The sequence below is a fragment of the Xylocopa sonorina genome, chromosome 9 (assembly GCF_050948175.1).
Source record: "Xylocopa sonorina isolate GNS202 chromosome 9, iyXylSono1_principal, whole genome shotgun sequence".
NCBI classification, from domain to species: domain Eukaryota; kingdom Metazoa; phylum Arthropoda; class Insecta; order Hymenoptera; family Apidae; genus Xylocopa; species Xylocopa sonorina.
In genome coordinates, this window is record NC_135201.1 from 11,534,096 (window position 1) to 11,554,621 (window position 20,526).

Consider the following 20,526-nt stretch of genomic DNA (forward strand, 5'->3'; position numbering starts at 1 on the left):
TATTCATCCCTCGTTGTTATTACTCGATTAAAAAAATACCTCGTAGAGTGGTATAAATATCGTGTAGAATAATTAGAAGCTCGTTTGAAACGAGTAGAATGTAAGTTGAATTTGTTCAGATTCGAGCGCGATTCGAACCCACCACTACTACTGCATTTTAGCTACGCGGATCAAAGTTTTTATTCGAGACTCGCATTAACACGGACCGCGTCGTTTCGACCCGTAGTTCTCGTCTAATTCCACGACAGAGGTGGACTGCTTAGGCGTTCGCTTCGAGTTTTTTGCGCCTTCGCGTCCCGAAACTGCGATTCGAAACGCGCTAGGATGCTCCGTTCCGCCTGATCCTCCACGGTTTCCGGCTCGAATTGTTTTCGCCTCGCAACGGCGAGCAATTAGTTCGATCGAGCGGACACGGATGGCCTTGGGCGAACAATATCGATACCAGCGTACGTACAGAGACGTCACTGGTGGGGATGAAATTCCATTTCTCCATCGTACCGAAAGATTTCACCCCCTCTCGTCCGTCATCGCGCGGTAATTGACTTTTCCATCGCGCACGACGCGTATCACCAGTCGCAGGAAGTCGATCAAACGAATTCCTGGGACGTACGTAGTTCGCTCCTCGACGAGAGAGTCCTGGACGGATATTTTCCAGCTTCGATCTCGATTGTACCAACACTCTGACCCAGGAGAGCGCACACGGGGGGTGCAAGAAGTGTTTTATTCCCTTACGAAACGCTGCGAGCGTTTTTCTCTGACCTGAGGATCGCAAAACGTCGCGAAACGGAAGCTGGAATAGTCGACGATCGTTGGAATCCTGTACGGGTGGGATTGGTGTCCTCGAGAGTAACAAAATCGAAGCCCAGTTAGAAGGTTACTCGAGGATACTTAATTACCGAATCCTCGACTGGCTCTTCTTTTCTATCAATTAACTGGAATTCATGTACGACTCAGATTGGGTTAACTAAGAGTGCAATTCGAATTGGAGCGACTAAAATGTAACGCAAGTTGGATTTATCTGGGTTATCCGTAATGCGTGACAAGGGTTGTATAAAATAAAATAGTCTATAGGAACGCAAATCGAATTCCGCGGACGGAGTAAACAAGCGGTCAAGCGTTTCATTTAATTATCTCAGCAATTTACTAAAATTCATTACGGATTATCATGCGAGCCGCGTGATTCCATTACCTGGAGATAATTAAACGCGATCCCTTATCGACGAATCGAGCCAAATTACAATTCACTTGGAAATATAAAGTCTAAGAGTGACTCGCAAGATTCACGCGTGTCGAAACAACCCTCGATGGCGCTTTAGAGCCACATCGTTGAACCCTCGCACGCGTGCCATCCTCGAAAGCTTGGCAAACGGCGGGAATACAAATTAAAATTCGAGCCAAATTAAAATTCACTTGGAAATATTAAGTCCAAGAGTGACTCGCAAGATTCACGCGTGTCGAAACAACCCTCGATGGCGCTTTAGAGCCACATCGTTGAACCCTCGCACGCGTGCCATCCTCGCACGCGTGGCACCCTCGAAAGAGCGCGAAATAGTACGAAACGTAACTAGAAATATGAAAACTACTCTGGCACGGTGATAAAATTCTTGTTCGCCTCTCGAAAACTTGGCAAACGGCGGGAATACAAATTAAAATTCGTCTGGGAACATAAAGTCCAAGAGTGACTCGCAAGATTCACGCGTATCGAAACAACCCTCGATGGCGCTTTAGAGCCACATCGTTGAATCCTCGCACGCGTGCCATCCTCAAAAGCTTGGCAAACGGCGGAAATACAACTTAAAATTCACTTGGAAATATAAAGTCCAAGAGTACCTCGCAAGATTCACGCGTATCGAAACAACCCTCGTTGAACCCTCGCACGCGTGGCACCCTCGAAAGGGCGCGAAATAGTACGGAACGGTGATGAAATTCTTGGTCGCCTTTCGAAAGCTTGACAAACGGCGGGAATACAAATAAAAATTCGAGCCAAATTAAAATTCACTTGGAAATATAAAGTCCAAGAGTGACTCGCAAGATTCACGCGTATCGAAACAACCCTCGATGGCGCTCTAGAGCCACATCGTTGAACCCTCGCACGCGTGGCACCCTCGAAAGGGCGCGAAATAGTACGAAACGTAACTAGAAATATGAAAACTACTCTGGAACGGTGATGAAATTCTTGGTCGGCTTTCGAAAACTTGGAAAACGGCGGGAATAGAAATTAAAATTCACTTGGAAATATAAAGTCCAAGAGTGACTCGCAAGATTCACGCGCATCGAAACAACCCTCGTTGAACCCTCGCACGCGTGGCACCCTCGAAAGGGCGCGAAATAGTACGGAACGTAACTAGAAATATGAAAACTACTCTGGAACGGTGATGAAATTCTTGGTCGCCTCTCGAAAGCTTGGCAAACGGCGGGAACACACCGGTGGGAAGAAATACGGGGGTGAGAGCGGTTGATATCGAGCCGCGTGGAATTCGAGGACGCGTGGAGGCGGGCAGAAACTATGCGGGAGGGAAATTCCACGGCGGTGGCGGAGAAAGCAGCGGCAGAAATATGCTGGCGCCGTGGCGACAGGAGAAAATGGCTGGCCGTCTTCGACGCGGCTCTTATTGGAAAATTCATGGCCGCACACGTACGCTCGCGCACAGAGTCGCGGATGGCATCGCGATGCCGTCGAGACGGAGATGAGTTTCCAGTCCGTTTTAATGCCACGGCTGCACCGTAACCAGAGCCCGTGAAATTTACGCAATCCGAACTTCCCTCCAATTCTCCTGTCTCTCGAAAAATTAGTATCCCATTCCCTAAGGGCGATAAAGGACGAGCGATCGTCGCGAGGGGCTGAAGATGTTTGGTCGAAACCACTGTGTCACGAGCTAGAACGATTTTAACCCCCTCGAGGGTGGTGATGTTTAACCAGTTACCTGTGGAATTTAGCTTCAAAAGATCACCACAGGGTGCAGAGTTAAGAACAAGCTACGACGTGCATACACGTCGAACGCAAGGCAAATTTTACGAAAAATTACGAGGAGGGATTACATTTTTATTTGTAAAAAAAATTAACAATTCTTTTCTGAATACGTTATTCTTACTAAAAACTTGAAGATTGTCAAAAAGTAATCAAATACATAAACAAGAAAAATTGAGGATAGTATAGCGGCTAGCAGCAGTAAGAATAAAGTAATATTCTGTAGCTGTTGAAATGCTAGCACGGTTTATGGTGTGCAGGATAAGTAAGCTACCTTCGAGGAGACGTTTTAGCTTTTAATATTTTTAAGAAGTAATAGAAAAATAAACTTTAATCAACGTCTTCGATAGCACGTCCATAACGCCATAAACCAAGCATATTAAGCGAACCTCGAGAAATCCTGCTACACTACTGAAAATTAATATTTAACAACAATTACCCCCGCCAACGTCTGGAGGGGTGAAGATGTTTGGTTGAAACCATTGTATCACGAGCGAGAACGATTTTAACCCCCTCGAGGGTGGTGATATTTAACCAGTTACCTGTGGAATTTAGTTTCAAAAGATCACTACAGGCTGCGGAATTAAAAACAAGCTACGACGTGTATACACGTCGAACGCAAGGCAAATGGTACTATTATAGATTTTACGAAAAACGAGGAAGGATTACATTTTTAATCGTTTCTGAATACGTTATTCTTACTAAAAGTGCCTTGAAAATTGTCAAAAAGTAATCAAATACATAAACAAGAAAAATTGAGGATAGCAAGAATAAACAAGAAAGATAAGAAAATAGTTTGCAAAATTAAAAAATAGCGATCGTATTGGTAATATAAAGGGAACGTATCACCAAATACTATTCTTATTACATTTCATTGAGATTTCGAGTTTTTATGGTGAATGGCAATTTTTCATTTTCCACGACGAGTATACACGTCGAACGCAAGGCAAATGGTACTATTATAGATTTTACGAAAAACGAGGAAGGATTACATTTTTAATCGTTTCTGAATACGTTATTCTTACTAAAAGTGCCTTGAAAATTGTCAAAAAGTAATCAAATACATAAACAAGAAAAATTGAGGATAGCAAGAATAAACAAGAAAGATAAGAAAATAGTTTGCAAAATTAAAAAATAGCGATCGTATTGGTAATATAAAGGGAACGTATCACCAAATACTATTCTTATTACATTTCATTGAGATTTCGAGTTTTTATGGTGAATGGCAATTTTTCATTTTCCACGACGAGTATACACGTCGAACGCACTTAACTGGTTAATTCACTCCATCGAACGGCGCGAATTCGACGGGGGTGAAAGATATGCAAGCAGAGGCGTGGCCTCGCGATCGGTGCCAAGGTGGATGCTTTTCCTCGCGCGACGAACTTCTGACGTGGAACGGCGAGAACGAAGCCAGGCAACCGGCGGGAAGAAAGGGCGCGAGAAAAAGGAGAAACGGAACCGTTTGGGGAGAGCTGGAGCAGCAGACGTGGCGCAGACCAGACTTGGACGGGGTTAGAGCGAAAGAGAGAGAGAGAGAGAACAAAAAATGTTCGCAGAAGTGGTCCTCGATGAATCAAAGCCTCCACCGAGGTCTTTTCAACCGAGGCCTCTACTTATCGCGCGCTTTATACGGGCTGCGCCTGAAAAACTGTTCCTGGACCGCGTCCCAAGTCTTTCTTCCTCGCGAGTCCTTGCTCTTTGACCCTCCCCGCGGTTATTAATTGCTTCGTTCGATCGAGGTGCCCGAGAAATGCTAGCAAAGAGACGTAGCTTCGTATCGAGTTACCGTTGGCTCAACTTTCGACATGAATTAAGACGTTGCTGAGATCAATATTAGCTTTGGAACAGGTGCACCAGGTCTACATGGGATCGCTAACGAGGTCGCGTCAGTCGTGCGTTACCTTTAAAATACCCTGAAATATCTCGACAACTTGTAACCAACCAGTTACCCAGTCGAACTCGAGGAGAACTGTGAGAACGCGCGAGGACCTGCATACGCCTGGAACCATTCTCGAAGGGGTGAGAGAGTGACGTCACCAGACGTCCTTTTTGAGCCAGAGGGGGTGGAAGTTGCAGAGGGAACACGGATACACCGAATCGATCCGTGAACAAGACGGATGGAAGGGTGGACGAGGGTGGCGCGGTCATGCAAAGAAGGACGACGTAAATAATCGTGGGGTGGTTCTCGAGTTCCTCGGACCCGGAATATCCGCTAATTTATTTCGAGCCACCGTCCGTCGCCGGATCGTATCGCGTTTCACTTTCGTCCTGGAATCTCCTGGGCTAACGTTCGACAAATGTCCGCCGCTGGAATAAATCTCTCGAACCCTACACCCCGTCGCGTGTAAACATCCTGGGCACGGCTCACGCTAGTTTCGCTGTACGAGCTGTCCACCCAGCGAGGCACGCAACGATGGATCAGGCGTCGCTGGAATTCGAAATCACCCCAAGGTATTTTTTTCAATTTTATCCTTGAATCAATGATCATAGTACGTAGCATAACTACAAATTTATATACGAGAATATCTTGAGTTCATCGACAGCTGTGATCGGTTTAAATGACAACAGAAAAACTCAAAATCACCCTAAAGAAGTTTTTTCAATTTTATCCTTAAATCAATGATCGTGGTACGTAGCCAAACTACAAATTTATATACGAGAATATCTTGATTTCATCGAGAGCTGTGATCGGTTTAAATGACAACAGAAAAACTCAAAAACACCCTAAAGAAGTTTTTTCAATTTTATCCTTGAATCAATGATCGTGGTACGTAGCTTAACTTTAGATTTATGTATGAAGATATCTCGATTCGAATGAGAGCTATGGTCGATTTAAATGACGATAGGAAAATTTGAAATCTACCAAGGAATTTTTTTTAATTTCACCCTTAAATCAATGATCATAGTACGTAGCCTAACTACAAATTTATATACGAGAATATCTTGATTTCATCGAGAGCTGTGATCGGTTTAAATGACAACAGAAAAACTCAAAATCACTCTAAAGAAGTTTTTTCAATTTTATCCTTGAATCAATGATCGTGGTACGTAGCTTAACTTCAGATTTATCTATGAAGATATCTCGATTCCATTGAGAGCTATGGTCGATTTAAATGGCGATAGAAAAATTCGAAATCTACCAAAGAATTTTTTTCAATTTCACCCTTAAATCAATGATCATAGTACGTAGCCTAACTACAAATTTATATACGAGAATATCTTGATTTCATCGAGAGCTGTGGTCGATTTAAATGACGACAGAAAAACTCGAAATCACCCCTAAGAATTTTTTTTAATTTCATCCTTAAATCAATGATAGCAATTCGTAGCCTAACTAGAGATTTATATAAGAGAATATCTCGATTTCATCGAGAGCAATGGTCGATTTAAATGACGATAAAAAAATGAAGGGATACGCATCCGCCGTGGAATAATTTCCAGGATAAACGAGAGAGAGAGAGAGAAGAGCGGATGTGGTGTCTGGATCAAACGAATCAACGGGCTGGACCAGACGTGTTCCGCTCGTAAAAAGTTGGACCGGGTCGCTGGAAGATACCAGGCCAGCCTTATTGTGCGGCCAAGCGGCGTGGCCGCCGGAGATTGTGTGGCTCGCGACTTCCAGCTTTTGTCGTGGAAACTGCTGGAAGTGCGCCCAGTCTCGTCAGCTTTATCACCCTGTAGAATGTAACTCGTGTGCAGCCACGAGTTTACCAAATTCGCGATTCTCCTCAACGACCCTCTCAACATTATCCACGAACCAACAAACAAGACTGACTAATAAAAATTACCAAAAACTCGATACTCGAGAGACTAGCAGGTTTTAAGTGGTACAAGTCGACCATTGGTCAGACACAGCGTCAACTGGCGAACACGAAGTCTCTAAAGGTGTTGGAACTTAAAAGATGTTAACGTAACTGGAAGATTCAGCGGACGTATCCGACCAATATTGTTCTCTACAAGGCAATACGTCGAGGTTAGGCGAGCAGAGGCTGTCTCTCATTAACCCAATTAATATTCGAGTCTGACCAAAGGTATGCGATCTGCCGGCACCGCAGCTCGTCCACGGTTATCCCGCGTATTGTAATCCTGGCGGACAGAGAGGCTGCAGGTCGCAGGAGCATTCCTGCGGAGTTCAATTAGAGGGTTCGGCTCGTTACACGCCGGCTGAGGTGAAAACCAATGCCACGGGTCCCTCGGACTGGCTGAATTAGGACGTCGGTGTCTAATTACACGGCGAAGCGCCAACGGACCCCTGCTGTGCCCGTGGCTGGGTTCACGCGTCGAATATTGCGTCCTCAGAAGGACACCCTTCTCGCTAGGAGCAATTATTCCTCTCTGATTCTTTTTATCCACAGGATGGTTCCACAAGTCCATAGAGCAGTTAGTATCCTCTCAACCTACGTATTCCATCGAATGTTTGATCCTTCAGCAAGAATTTTCAATTTAGAGAGCAATGAAAGCTAGTTTTAGGGGTTGCGAGGCAGACAAGAGTGGTCAGCCACGTAAGAGAAACGAATTAGAAGACATGGAGTGGCTGATGTGGCGATACCAATCGGAAGTCGAGGTAGGACACCCTCCTCGCTAGGAGCAATTATTCCTCTCTGATTCTTTTTATCCACAGGATGGTTCCACAAGTCCATAGAGCAGTTAGTATCCTCTCGACCTACGTATTCCATCGAATGTTTGATCCTTCAGCAAGAATTTTCAATTTAGAGAGCAATGAAAGCTAGTTTTAGGGGTTGCGAGGCAGACAAGAGTGGTCAGCCACGTAAGAGAAACGAATTAGAAGACATGGAGTGGCTGATGTGGCGATACCAACCGGAAGTCGAGGTAGGACACCCTTCTCGTTAGGAGCAATTATTCCTCTCTGATTCTTTTTATCCACAGGATGGTTCCACAAGTCCATAGAGCAGTTAGTATCCTCTCGAGCTACGTATTCCATCGAATGTTTGATCCTTCAGCAAGAATTTTCAATTTAGAGAGCAATGAAAGCTAGTTTTAGGGGTTGCGAGGCAGACAAGAGTGGTCAGCCACGTAAGAGAAACGAATTAGAAGACACGGAGTGGCTGATGTGGCGATACCAATCGGAAGTCGAGGTAGGACACCCTTCTCGCTAGGAGCAATTATTCCTCTCTGATTCTTTTTATCCACAGGATGGTTCCACAAGTCCATAGAGCAGTTAGTATCCTCTCAACCTACGTATTCCATCGAATGTTTGATTCTTCAGCAAGAATTTTCAATTTAGAGAGCAATGAAAGCTAGTTTTAGGGGTTGCGAGGCAGACAAGAGTGGTCAGCCACGTAAGAGAAACGAATTAGAAGACATGGAGTGGCTGGTGTGACGATACCAATCGGAAGTCGAGGTAGGACACCCTTCTCACTAGGAGCAATTATTCCTCTCTGATTCTTTTTATCCACAGGATGGTTCCACAAGTCCATAGAGCAGTTAGTATCCTCTCAACCTACGTATTCCATCGAATGTTTGATTCTTCAGCAAGAATTTTCAATTTAGAGAGCAATGAAAGCTAGTTTTAGGGGTTGCGAGGCAGACAAGAGTGGTCAGCCACGTAAGAGAAACGAATTAGAAGACATGGAGTGGCTGGTGTGGCGATACCAATCGGAAGTCGAGGTAAAGAGGCGAAGTCTTGGTCGCGGCTTGGCCCAGGGCGTTCCTTTATTCGCGAATGCTCGCGTGACACCGTGACAATGAGGTAAATGCGCTCGCCCCTCCTCTCAGGCCCCTTTGATCCCAGTGCCTGGCCATTGTTCCCAGACGTCTCATTGTTCGCTAAAACTTTCGAGTGTAGCAACAATAAGAAGCGTGTACGTCAGCCAGAGTGGAATGCCGTGTCCTAGAAGACTACATTTGCGTATTAATTCTCCGGGTGCCGTAGCTCCGCGTTAATACCCGTCGCATCCGTTCCACCGCGTCCGCCCGCCGTTGTTCTCCGCGAGAGACTCTGTTTTACGACACAACGGGAGAATACCTGTTGGTGTCACTTGGTCTCCAAAGATATTTGGCCTTTCACGGTGTTTGAATATTCAAGAGAGAGAACGTTCGTGGAGGAGGCGTCCTGGAACTCCAGTGGACCACCCTGACGATGGTGTACTTACAGGGTGAAACGATTCAACAGCTATATACTCGGTTTAGATGATTAAAACGAAACTGATCCAGGAAACAGAGTGTATTAGTAAGTCTAAGACCATCGAATCCTTCATCGATGATACTCATCCATTATTCCAATTCGTTAAGTGAAAGGGTCATAGCCAGCCTCGTGGTTATGGTTTCTGGGAATCCTTGGAATATAGTCTCGTGGACCATCCTGACGATGATGTGCTTATAGGATGAAACGATTCAAGAGCTATATACTGGGTTTAGATGATTAAAACGAAACTGATCCAGGAAACAGAGTGTATTAGTAAGTCTAAGACCATCGAATCCTTCGTCGATAATACTCATCCATTATTCCAATTCGTTAAGTTAAAGGATCATAGCCAGTCTCGTGGTTATGGTTTCTGGGAATCCTTGGAATACAGTCTCTTGGTGGGACGAAACAGTCACCATTGGCGCAGAGACGCTACGAAGTCCTCGAATCGCTGCGTAAACCCTCTCTGGGTGCAGTTCCAACTGCCAGGGTTCTTGTGTGTGTTTTATACGTATATACAGTCGAGCATAAAGGACATCGCGGCTCGAGTGTCACGGAGCAGAGGACGTTTCTCAAAGGACCCGCTGTTCTCCCAGCCCCAACTCTCTGCCCTTTTTATTCCACCCTCCTCGAGGAATCGAGACGGATGGCCCAAGACGGGACGAGAAGACGGCTCCGCGAAGAGGAACCGGAGAACGCTCGGGAAAAGTGGATGGTTGTTCGAGCTGACAGAAATAAGAGCCGCGCTCTCGCTCTGATTTGCAAAGGCATTTCCGGGATTACTCCTCGCCGGATGCTAGCGTCCCCCCTCCCTCGTCTCGCTTTCAGCGTCCCCTGGCGCGGGCGTCTTGTCGCGTTTACACGAGCGAGCGATTTTTAAACGAGCCGCTCCTCGAAACGACATCGAATTTCGTTCGATGGAAATTCCATGACCCCCTTTTCTCTTTTCATTCTCAGCGCTGGGGGTTCAGGATTGCTAGTCCTGGGACCGGTTGGGTCTGTAACATAAGCGAGGCGTGGATTAACTGGTCCCTCGAGGGGATGGATCCTGTCGTGAAACGGCGTCGAACGAGGTCACACGTATTTTCGATTCGACTGGGAGACGAAGTTTCGGAAAACGTTCAGTCCAGCACGTAAAGGTGCTCCAAGAGACGCGTTCGCGGAGGGGCGTCGAGCTTTTCCCTGGCTGAATAAAAGGATCAGGGCGGCCGGAAAATACGGGCAATCCTGTCGACACTGGTTAAATCCTGAGAAGGAAGATCTGGTAATTTCATCGTGACCACTGTGTCGTGGTAAAAGAATCAACTGCTCTCTACGATTCCTCCATTTATTCTCTCTGCGTCCACACATCCAACCCCTTTATTTAAAATACACTTCTCGAAGAAACGTGTATATATCTTACATTAGATTTTTGTCTGGTAATTTGGTTCGATTCGTAGATTAAAGACGAAGAGGAAGTACCTTGAGATTTTTTAGAAGACAGACATGAATCCCTTTATTTAAAATACGCTTCTCTAAGAAATGTACATATATTTTAAGTTAGATTTTTGTCTGGTGATTTGGTTCGATTCGTAGATTAAAAACGAAGAGGAAGTACCTTGGGATTTTTTAGAAGACAGACATAAACTCCTTTATTTAAAATACATTTCTCTAAGAAACGTACATATATTTTAAGTTAGATTTTTGTCTGGTAATTTGGTTCGATTCGTAGATTAAAAACGAAGAGGAAGTAGCTTGGGATTTTCTAGAAGACAGACATAAACTCCTTTATTTAAAATACACTTCTCTAAGAAACGTGTATATATCTTGCATTAGATTTTTGTCTGGTAATTTGGTTCGATTCGTAGATTAAAAACGAAGAGGAAGTACCTTGGGATTTTTTAGAAGACAGACATAAACTCTTTTATTTAAAATACGCTTCTCTAAGAAATGTACATATATTTTAAGTTAGATTTTTGTCTGGTGATTTGGTTCGATTCGTAGATTAAAGACGAAGAGAAAGTAGCTTGGGATTTTCTAGAAGACAGACATAAACCCCTTTATTTAAAATACATATCTCTAAGGAACGTGTATATATTTTAAGTCAGATTTTTGTCTGGTGATTTGGTTCGATTCGTAGATTAAAAACGAAGAGGAAGTACCTTGAGATTTTTTTAGAAGACAGACATAAACTCCTTTATTTAAAATACATTTCTCTAAGAAAGGTACATATATTTTAAGTCAGATTTTTGTCTGGTGATTTGGTTCGATTCGTAGATTAAAAACGAAGAGGAAGTAGCTTGGGATTTTCTAGAAGACAGACATAAACTCCTTTATTTAAAATACATTTCTCTAAGAAAGGTACATATATTTTAAGTCAGATTTTTGTCTGGTGATTTGGTTCGATTCGTAGATTAAAGACGAACAGGAAGTAGCTTGAGATTTTTTAGAAGACAGACATGAATCCCTTTATTTAAAATACACATCTCTAAGAAATGTACATATATTTTAAGTCAGATTTTTGTCTGGTGATTTGGTTCGATTCGTAGATTAAAAACGAAGAGGAAGTAACTGAGGCTTTTCTAGAAGACAGACATGAGTGTACCTATGGAAACGCGAGCCTCGAAGCGGAACGACTTCATCGAGCGTGAGGAATAAGTAAACCCTCGCGCGATTGGCGGCCCTTAAGCCCTCTTCTTTTACCCAGCCGCGCAAAAGGCATCGAACCGTTTCTCTGTAATCCCCGTAGGGAGAGGACCTCGTTATCGGATTTGTTCGCGACGTAATCGACCGTCTAACCCCGGAAGGACACGTTGCATGGAGTGACTGGAGAGACAACCGCGTCCCATTAACAGGAATCTCGGACTAATCCCCTTCCAAAGGCGATCGCGAATGATTGGTGATCGCTGGTCGTCGAAATATCGTATCGAGTTAAGCCTCAGCCTGGAAACTGAACACTCTGGGGCCTCGAAACGAGGTTATCGCTCTTCGTCCCTCAGGAAAATTACGAAACAAGAGCCAGGGACAGGTGGAACGGGAAGACGAGAGGAGCAGGGGCTACGATCGGATATTCGATCCACGGGTGTTATTTATATTTCAGGGACGATCGGTCCCGCCCGCCACTTCAATTTCATCGCCATAAGAAGCTGGAGTGAGAAGTTTCTCTCCCATCGAAGACTCCGTGGGCGCGACGGGATCGAGGAGGTGAAACAAACGTACGTATTTTCGAGGCCAGCATTCCGCCTGGGAACGGATTAGAAATTCGATTGGGAGTCGAATCGAGCGGAGATCGAATCCGCAATCGTGGCGCATGCCAGGCATCAACCAGGGCTGCGCGAGGGTTGAACGGTCCGCTTTAAAGCGTCACGTCCTTGGGCTCGATTCTGGGTTGGAACGTGGTTATCCTTGCATACGGTCTTGCCTCGTCCGCTCTGCGACCGCATACTTGTTCCTGGTATGGTGACTGGAAATTTTGCGAGTCTCGCGTAACGTATCCAGTATGAGATCAAAATTCTAGGATTAATTTGGTCCACCAGGTTTCTAGGTCGACCATTCGTTACTAAAGAATCCTCTTCGACCCTTCAGACCTTCGCATCTGTTTTAAAAGTACTAAACTGTCTCGTATTCGTAGATACAAGCGTCTGAAAACATCCGAGGAAGCCAAACGCGGTAGCCATGCGTCTCTCTTGGGGTACGCTCGTTCAACCCTAACCTTGGAAGACCTTCTTAGCCGCGCGATCTTCGAAACTTTCATCAGAAGCCACGCAGCTGAGGGTAACCGGGAACGGGAGATTAAAAAGTGGCTGCCAGCCTGGGAAATCCAAAAGTAATTGGCCCTGGAATTGGGGTCTGAGCCGGACAAGAAGGTCGCTCGTTGGTCAACGGGCGGAGGGTAGGAATATTCGGGTGGGTTACGTCGCGGAGGGTTCAGTGGGTGGCTCGAGGAAGACGAGGGCGAGGACGGATATGAATTTCTGGAAAGGTTTGCTTAAGCAAATTGCGAAATGTAGCCTGACGGTGTGCACGAGGATGGGGATGGGGTGGTAGCCCTAAATTACGAGGGCCTCAGCGTCTTCGTTTCAACCGCCCCCACGCGACGCTCCAAGCGTCCGCGACCAAGCGAGAAAAACGAATTTTCGCCAGGTGAAATTTACTGTCGTCTGGTTTCGCGATTCTACAGGGCGACTCAAAGGGGTTGCATTAATTTCAGACGCGAAAGTCTGCACGTTGCGTATCGATATTAATGATTAACGCGCGACTACAGGTTCGAAGGGCTCGTAATCGACACCATCGCGATGGCTGGTCGCTCAATTTCCCATAGAGTGCACTCTACTTGGCGTGCACACGTGCTCGCATCACCGAGCACACTCGTCGAAATCGTTTCAACTCGATGATTATTATCCAGGAACGAGCGTATTAATTAAAGCCGCTCGATTTAATCACCGTTCGGTATAAACTTTCTACCGGCGATAATTCAATTCGACGAATGTTCATCGACGCTCGCTCGAATTTCCCGGCTAGTTTTCACGGGTCTACAGCTCGTTTCAAAGCTGTAAATCGCGTGGAATTTTTGTTCGCCGATCTCGCACGATCGCGAACGAAAGATTCGAGGATCGAACGGAGAATTGAGTCGAAATTAATTTCTAACGATTCTACAGGGTGTTTTAAAGGTAGCATCAAGAAAGTATGGTCGTTGGTCGAGTCGATTTCGATACGACGAGGATCGCCAGCGATCCCAGTCGACGGTCAACGCGATGGCAACGAATTTGCCACAGTTCGAGGCGCACTCGGAATTTCGAATGGCGAGTTAATAGTGTCACGGATCGAAACATGAAACGCGGGGATAATCAGAACGTGAACGGTCTTCGAGGCACTCGAGAGTCTCGGTAAGCTGCTCATGAACGATTCAGAGGAATCCAGCGTGCGGCGTTACTCCAAACGTTATTGCATTCCACGGAAAATCGGCAGATTAGTCTCGAGATACGATCGATGCCCCATCAGAATCAAATGGACGATTACCATTTCAATTTCCGTTTCATTTTTTATACCAACAATAGCAATCGAACGAGCCAACTGCGTCCACCTCGTCACCAAGCAGCATTCCGCAATTGGACGCAATTGTAGCTCAACTAAGACTTCCGGTTTCCGCGGGGAATTAACGCGAATTATCTGTTTAACAGTTTAATTCGGCGGTGCGCGACGCGGTGCTCGCAAAATCGATGATTCCACGCTCGTATTCAGCCGAGTCATTAATGGTCATTGGATGATTGGAAGTTCTTTGCGCTGGAGCCGATTAACCAACGGCGAGCTCTGCGCAGCCTCTGTTTTTTCGCGTTCTCGCTTTCCTCGCGCGGTTCTCCACCGATATTGAATTATCTCGCGGAGACAGCAGCCATTTCAGAATTCGAATCCACCAGGGATGCCAGCGAATTCACGAGGACTTCGAAACTTTCCAATCAGCGCGAGGGTGAGTTTAGAAGCCTCGGGACAAACTGCTGAATTATTTTCGATTCAATGGCGCGGCGGTACGGGGAGGAAAAAAATTTCTTATTACAGGGGTCGTCCATTAAATCAGCAAAGTCCGCAGACTCTCCCTGGAGGGCGAAGAAAGGAAAGTTCCTGGGCTAATGACGCGGTACTTCCACGACGACCGGACCTGCGCGTCGTCTCTAAATCATTCTGGCCAGCTGAACGTAAATATCCTCGAGTATCAGAATTCTTGCTAATTGCTCTTGGCAAATCATCCAGTGGAACAAGTTCCTTCTCCTTCAAAAACCTACTAGACTTTTAGCCAAAGAACAATTTGTCTCTTGGTACCAAAACGAGAATAGAAAGCATTGATGCAACATTATTTGGTTACTCATTTGGAAAATCATTTTAGTCAGCTGAACTTAAATATCCCCAAGTATCAGAATCCTTGCTAATTACTCTTGTAACTACTATCCTTTTATCCAAAGAACAAGTTGTCCTCTGGTACCAAAACGAGAATATCTCTTGGTACCAAAACGAAAAAAAAAAGCATTGATACAACTTTATTTGGTTACTCATTTGGACAATCATTTTAGCCAGCTGAACTTAAATATCCCCAAATATCAGAATCCTTAATAATTGCTCTTGCCAAGAAAATCATTCTAACCAGCTGAACTGAAATGTCCCCAAATATCAGAATCCTTAATTACTCTTAGCAAGAAAATCATTCTAAGCAGCTGAACTTGAATATCCCCAAATATCAGAATCCTTAATAATTGCTTTTAGCAAAAAACCATTCTAATCAGCTGAACTTGAATATCCCCAAATATCAGAATCCTTAATAATTGCTTTTAGCAAAAAACCATTCTAATCAGCTGAACTTAAATATTCCCAAATATCAGAATCCTTAATTACTCTTAGCAAGAAAATGAATCTAACCAGCTGAACTTGAATATCCCCAAGTATCAGAATCCTCGCTAATTACTCTTGCAACTACTATCCTTTTACCCAAAAAAGCAACTTGTCCACTGGCACCAAAACGAAACAAAAAAGAAAAAGATGCATTGGTACAACATTGTTACTAACTTGGAAGTCGAACTTCTCGAACTCCTGCTGCGTGTCGATGTCCACGTTCCTAGGCACGATGATGGGGCAAGTGTCCAGAGAGATCTTCGAGTCAGGTAATTCGACGTAGTCTGGCGTGATCGAGGTCAGTCCTCGATCGTACCTGAGCTCCTCGCTGAGGACCCCGGCTGAGGGTCCCGTGGATGGCGCCTGGGCCTGGTTCACGTAGTACAGACAGAGGAGCAGGGTCAGGAGGACGGCGCAGGCGACGAAGACGCGGCTGGAGCCGCGTCGCAGGATCTTGTACATGGTCCGCGTCCGGGATTCGCTTCGTAGATAGGCTTCGATTCAGCTGGAGCCGCGACAGCGGTTCGATCCGGTGCTCGACGATCGCTCCGCGACTTTGGCGCCGTCGTCCGTCGACTTCATGGGACACGCTGGCGTTTCCACTATCTGCAAGCATGTGCACAGATAACGTTGTAATGGAGTTGTTGTTCGACTGAAGAGAATTCATTTTTGCTGGAATGACTCTTCGATTATTGATTAAAAGGTGTCGTAATTATGATAGAGAAGGGTTTAGTCTACTTGGACCACGCGTAGAAATTTGTTTGATCGACGGAGAGAGAGAGAATCGTTGAGAGTCTGATCGAGAGTAAAAGCTGGTTGGTTATACGATTTAACGAAGTTACTTTGCATAGTCGTCTACAAAGATGAGGACTTGTAGTTTGGCTGAAGAGAATTGATTATGGTTGGGATAAGTCTTCGATGCAAACGCTTTCACGTGGGTTAAAGGGTGTCGTGGTTAGGATCGAGAAGTGTTTAGTCTACTTGGACCACGCGTAGAAATTTGTTTGATCGACGGAGAGAGAGAGAATCGTTGAGAGTCTGATCGAGAGTAAAAGCTGGTTAATTCTACGATTTAAGGAAGTCACTTTGCACAGTTGTCTACAAAGATGAGGAACTTTTCAGATAAGAAATAAAGTTATTGAAATAGGGAGTTGTAGTTTGGCTGAAGAGAATTGATTTTTGCTGGGATAAGTCTTGGATTATTGATTAAAAGAAGTCGTAATTATGATAGAGAAGGGTTTAGCCTACTTGGACCACGCGTGGAAATTTGTTTGATCGAGGGAGAGAGAGAGAATCGTTGAGAGTCTGATCGAGAGTAAAAGCTGGTTAATTCTACGATTTAAGGAAGTCACTTTGCACAGTTGTCTACAAAGATGAGGAACTTTTCTGATAAGAAATAAAGTTATTGAAATAGGGGGTTGTTGTTTGGCTGAAGAGAATTGATTATGGTTGGGATGAGTCTTCGATGCGAACGCGTGTGTTAGAGGGTGTCGTCAGGATCGAGAAGAATTTAGTCTATTTGGACTACACAATAACGAAGTCACTTTGCACAGTTGTCTACAAAGATGAGGAACTTTTCTGGTAAGAAACAAAATTGTTAAAATAGAGGGTTGTAGTTTGGCTGAAGAGAATTGATTATTGGTGGGATGAGTCTTCGATGCGAACGCGTGCACGTGGGTTAAAGGGTGTCGTGATTAGGATCAAGAAGGGTTTAGTCTACTTGGACCACGCATAGAAATTTGTTAGATCAAGAAAGAGCGAGAGAATCGTTAAAAGTCTGATCGAGAGTAAAAGCTGGTTAATTACATAATTTAACAAAGTTACTCTGCGCAATCAACCAAAAAGACGAGGAACTTTTTGGGTAAGAAACAAAATTGTTGAAATAGCCAGTGAAACGAGGAGAGTAGAAACAGGTCGACGATTTATCGAGCTTGTTCGCGCGTCGCTGTATATTATTGTCGTGGATACGTATCGGGTGTCCCGTGGAGCGAGATCGTACGAGTCCAGGAAGAAAAGGACGGATGGAAAAGTAAATAGCCCCGACTATGAATTACGAGCGCATACATAAAGGGGGCGGAGAGGGTGGCGAGGGGTTGATTAAACGTCCGCGAAAATTATGACTGACTGTTTCGACTGTCCGCGAAATTGGCCGGCTCGTTGGATCGATACGCGTTCCTCGCGTCGATGACGAACGTGTACGGGATCATCCATTCGAAATGTTTCGATTCTTCCCCCTCGAAATGACGAGCCATTCAACCCTCTCGATGAACAGATCCATTAAACGTTACCAAGCTATTCCTTTGTCGAAGATACCGTCCAATTCGATAGGTTTCAGATTAAGTTGGATCGTCTGCTCGACATCGCAATTGCTTCGAAACGTGGCTTAAACTGTATTATAGTCGTGACGAATTCTTGATAGCGAGTTATCGTAGAAGCTGAGAAGAGTGGATAACTATTAATTAAAATCGCGAGGACGCGCGAGAAGCGAAAAGAAAACCGGTCGATCCAATTCCAGCGAGAACAATAAATACGACCTGGTGAACCAGAGACACGGTTTCCCAGAAACCTTCTGTCTCTCGGCGTAAGGTCGGTTCGCACGCGATAATCGATCGTACCTGTCACCGCGACCTCGCCTGGGGAGCCAGCACCGATTTCCACGCTGAAAACCCCACCGAACTTCCTATCAAACTGAACTCGCGTTCGATATTTTCCTGAAGAGGGCACAGTGGTAAAAGACATTCGCTGGATCGCGTTGGATTTCGAATCTTCGAGGCAAATTGCATTTCAACTTGCTTGCGATTTTAACTTGACGCCAATAAAGATCTCTGGTTCTCGAGCAACAATTATACAATTATTGAGAAAGTCTTACGTTGCCTCGAAGAATGCATAAACTCTGCAACGACAGATCAAACGATAAAGCTCGCGTTGGATATTTTCCTGAAGAGGGCACAGTAGTAAACTATATTGGTTGGATCGCGTTGGATTTCGAATCTTCGAAGCAAATCGCATTTCAACCTGGCGCCAATATAGATCCTTGGTTTTCGAATAATAATTATATAATTATTGAGAAAGTCTTACGTTGCCTCGAAGAATGCATAAGCTCTGCAACGACAGATCAAACGATGAAACTCGCATTGGATATTTTCCTGAAGAGGACACAGTAGTAAACTATATTGTTTGGATCGCGTTGGATTTCGAATTTTCGAGGCAAATTGCATGTCAACCTGGCGCCAATATAGATCCTTGGTTTTCGAATAATAATTACATAATTATTGAGAAAGTTTTATGTTGCCTCGAAAAATGCACAGGCCCTCTAATGACGGATCAAACGATGAAGCTCGCATTGTATATTTTTCTGAAGAGGACACAGTAGTAAACGACATTGGCTAGATCGCGTTGGATTTCGAATCTTCGAGGCAAGTTGCATGTCAACCTGGCGTCAATAAAAATCCTTGGTTCTCGAGCAACAATTATACAATTATTGAGAAAATCTTACGTTGCCTCGAAGAATGCACAGGCTCTCCAACGACGTATCAAACGACGCAGCTCGATCTTCGATTTTGGTCCCCTGTTGGGGTACAGCGAGTGCGTTGGTCAGACGAGAAAGGGTTTGACGCGACGAGAGGGCAGCTGGATTGAAGCTGCGGTCCTTTTGTCCGACGAGCAGACGCGTGGGTGCTCTCGAGGGTGCTCTCTATCGCGATTCACTCGCTGCGCCAGGGGGTGCGTTCGCGACCCAAGCAAAGGGACGCCCTCTCCTCCTTAATTCGATTTTTACCTCGACGTTTCGCTGGATTTCGCTGGAACGTTTCGAACGTTCGTACCTCGCCTTGGTTCCGCGTGTTGCTCCTCGCGTTTTCGTGCTTCGCCTCTGAAAAACGAAAGGACACAATGGCTCGTTAGCTTCCGGGGGCGTTAATGGATCGCGCGTCGAGCATCGCGCGGCGATAAACGCGCGAGGAGATTAGCTGCTCGAAACGAGGAACAAAAGAGCGAGTCGCGCGCGATGGCAACAATAGGCGAACGTGCGGGAATTTTCACGAGGGAAATCACCGTATTGCGATCCGATTTATCGCTAGGCCGCGGTTTTATCTAACAATGCCAATTACAGGTACGTTAATAACGGCCAGCGTGTATCGATTCAGCGCGCTGCACCCACCGCGTTCTCCTCCGTGACGATTCCATAAACAACACCGTTCTGCACATTTGAATTTTAAAATCGCCCGCTTCTACGCGCCCGCGCGCTCCCCTTCCTCCTGCGATCGATTCATCGACCACCATCGAATGACTCGACTCGATTGTTTGTTTACAGAAACGTGGGACACGGCGGTGAAAATTGGAAACCGAAAAGATTAAGAATTTTGCGCGCGGAAAACACGTTTTTTCCGGGGATTATCATTCCAATTTAAATATCGCCGTTCGATATCCAGAGAGAGAGAGATGAATATCGCGAGAGAGAGTCTCGTTTCAATCTCGATTTCAATTTCAGTTTTTCAAATGGATATCCGCGACGATTAAAAAAATTCTACCCGATATTATTCCCAGGAAGAATCGCGTGGAACGTAACAGTTGGAGGGAACAGCTGATTGCTGATTCAGTGGTTTCAGTGGAATCGTTCGGTCGCAGGTCAGACTCGCGTGTCGCGCGCGTTACGAGACTCGTCGCGTGTAAAAATCGAGAGACTCGAATGTTTCAAATAAAAAAAAACTCAAAAACATAATTCGATCGATCAACCTGTCCATTGAAATCGCCACAAACCAACGCAATCGATCTCGAACCACCTCAGATGACTCAAAGGATACTGATAGACGTAACAACCACAACCACAACCACACCACTCGCAAACAACTTTAACACCCACCAATCCCTTCGAACCTATCCAAAACGATGCAAACACTGTTAAAGACACAAAGAACCAGCTTACCATCAACCAATGACGTAGTCCTTTGCTTCACAGCGCAAGCTTAAGTAGAAGATCGCAAAACTATGAAAAAAACCGCGAAGACTCGAAACAGCTATCCCAAAACCATCGACCACAACTCGTCGCGTG

General features: G+C 45.2%; 1 protein-coding gene across 1 annotated transcript in view; it reads right to left on the bottom strand.

Annotated features, from left to right (window-relative positions):
• The window catches only part of Alpha-man-iib (alpha-Mannosidase class II b), a 69,151-nt gene extending 50,138 nt beyond the window's left edge, over positions 1 to 19,013 (bottom strand). Inside the window, exons 1-2 of the mRNA XM_076902044.1 lie at positions 18,973 to 19,013; positions 15,651 to 16,082 (exon numbers count right to left, since the gene is read on the bottom strand). Of these exons, the coding sequence (XP_076758159.1) occupies positions 15,651 to 15,938 (288 nt within the window). The 5' untranslated portion in view covers positions 15,939 to 16,082; positions 18,973 to 19,013. The remainder of the gene's footprint in view (positions 1 to 15,650; positions 16,083 to 18,972) is intronic.
• Between the last annotated feature and the right edge of the window lie 1,513 nt (positions 19,014 to 20,526).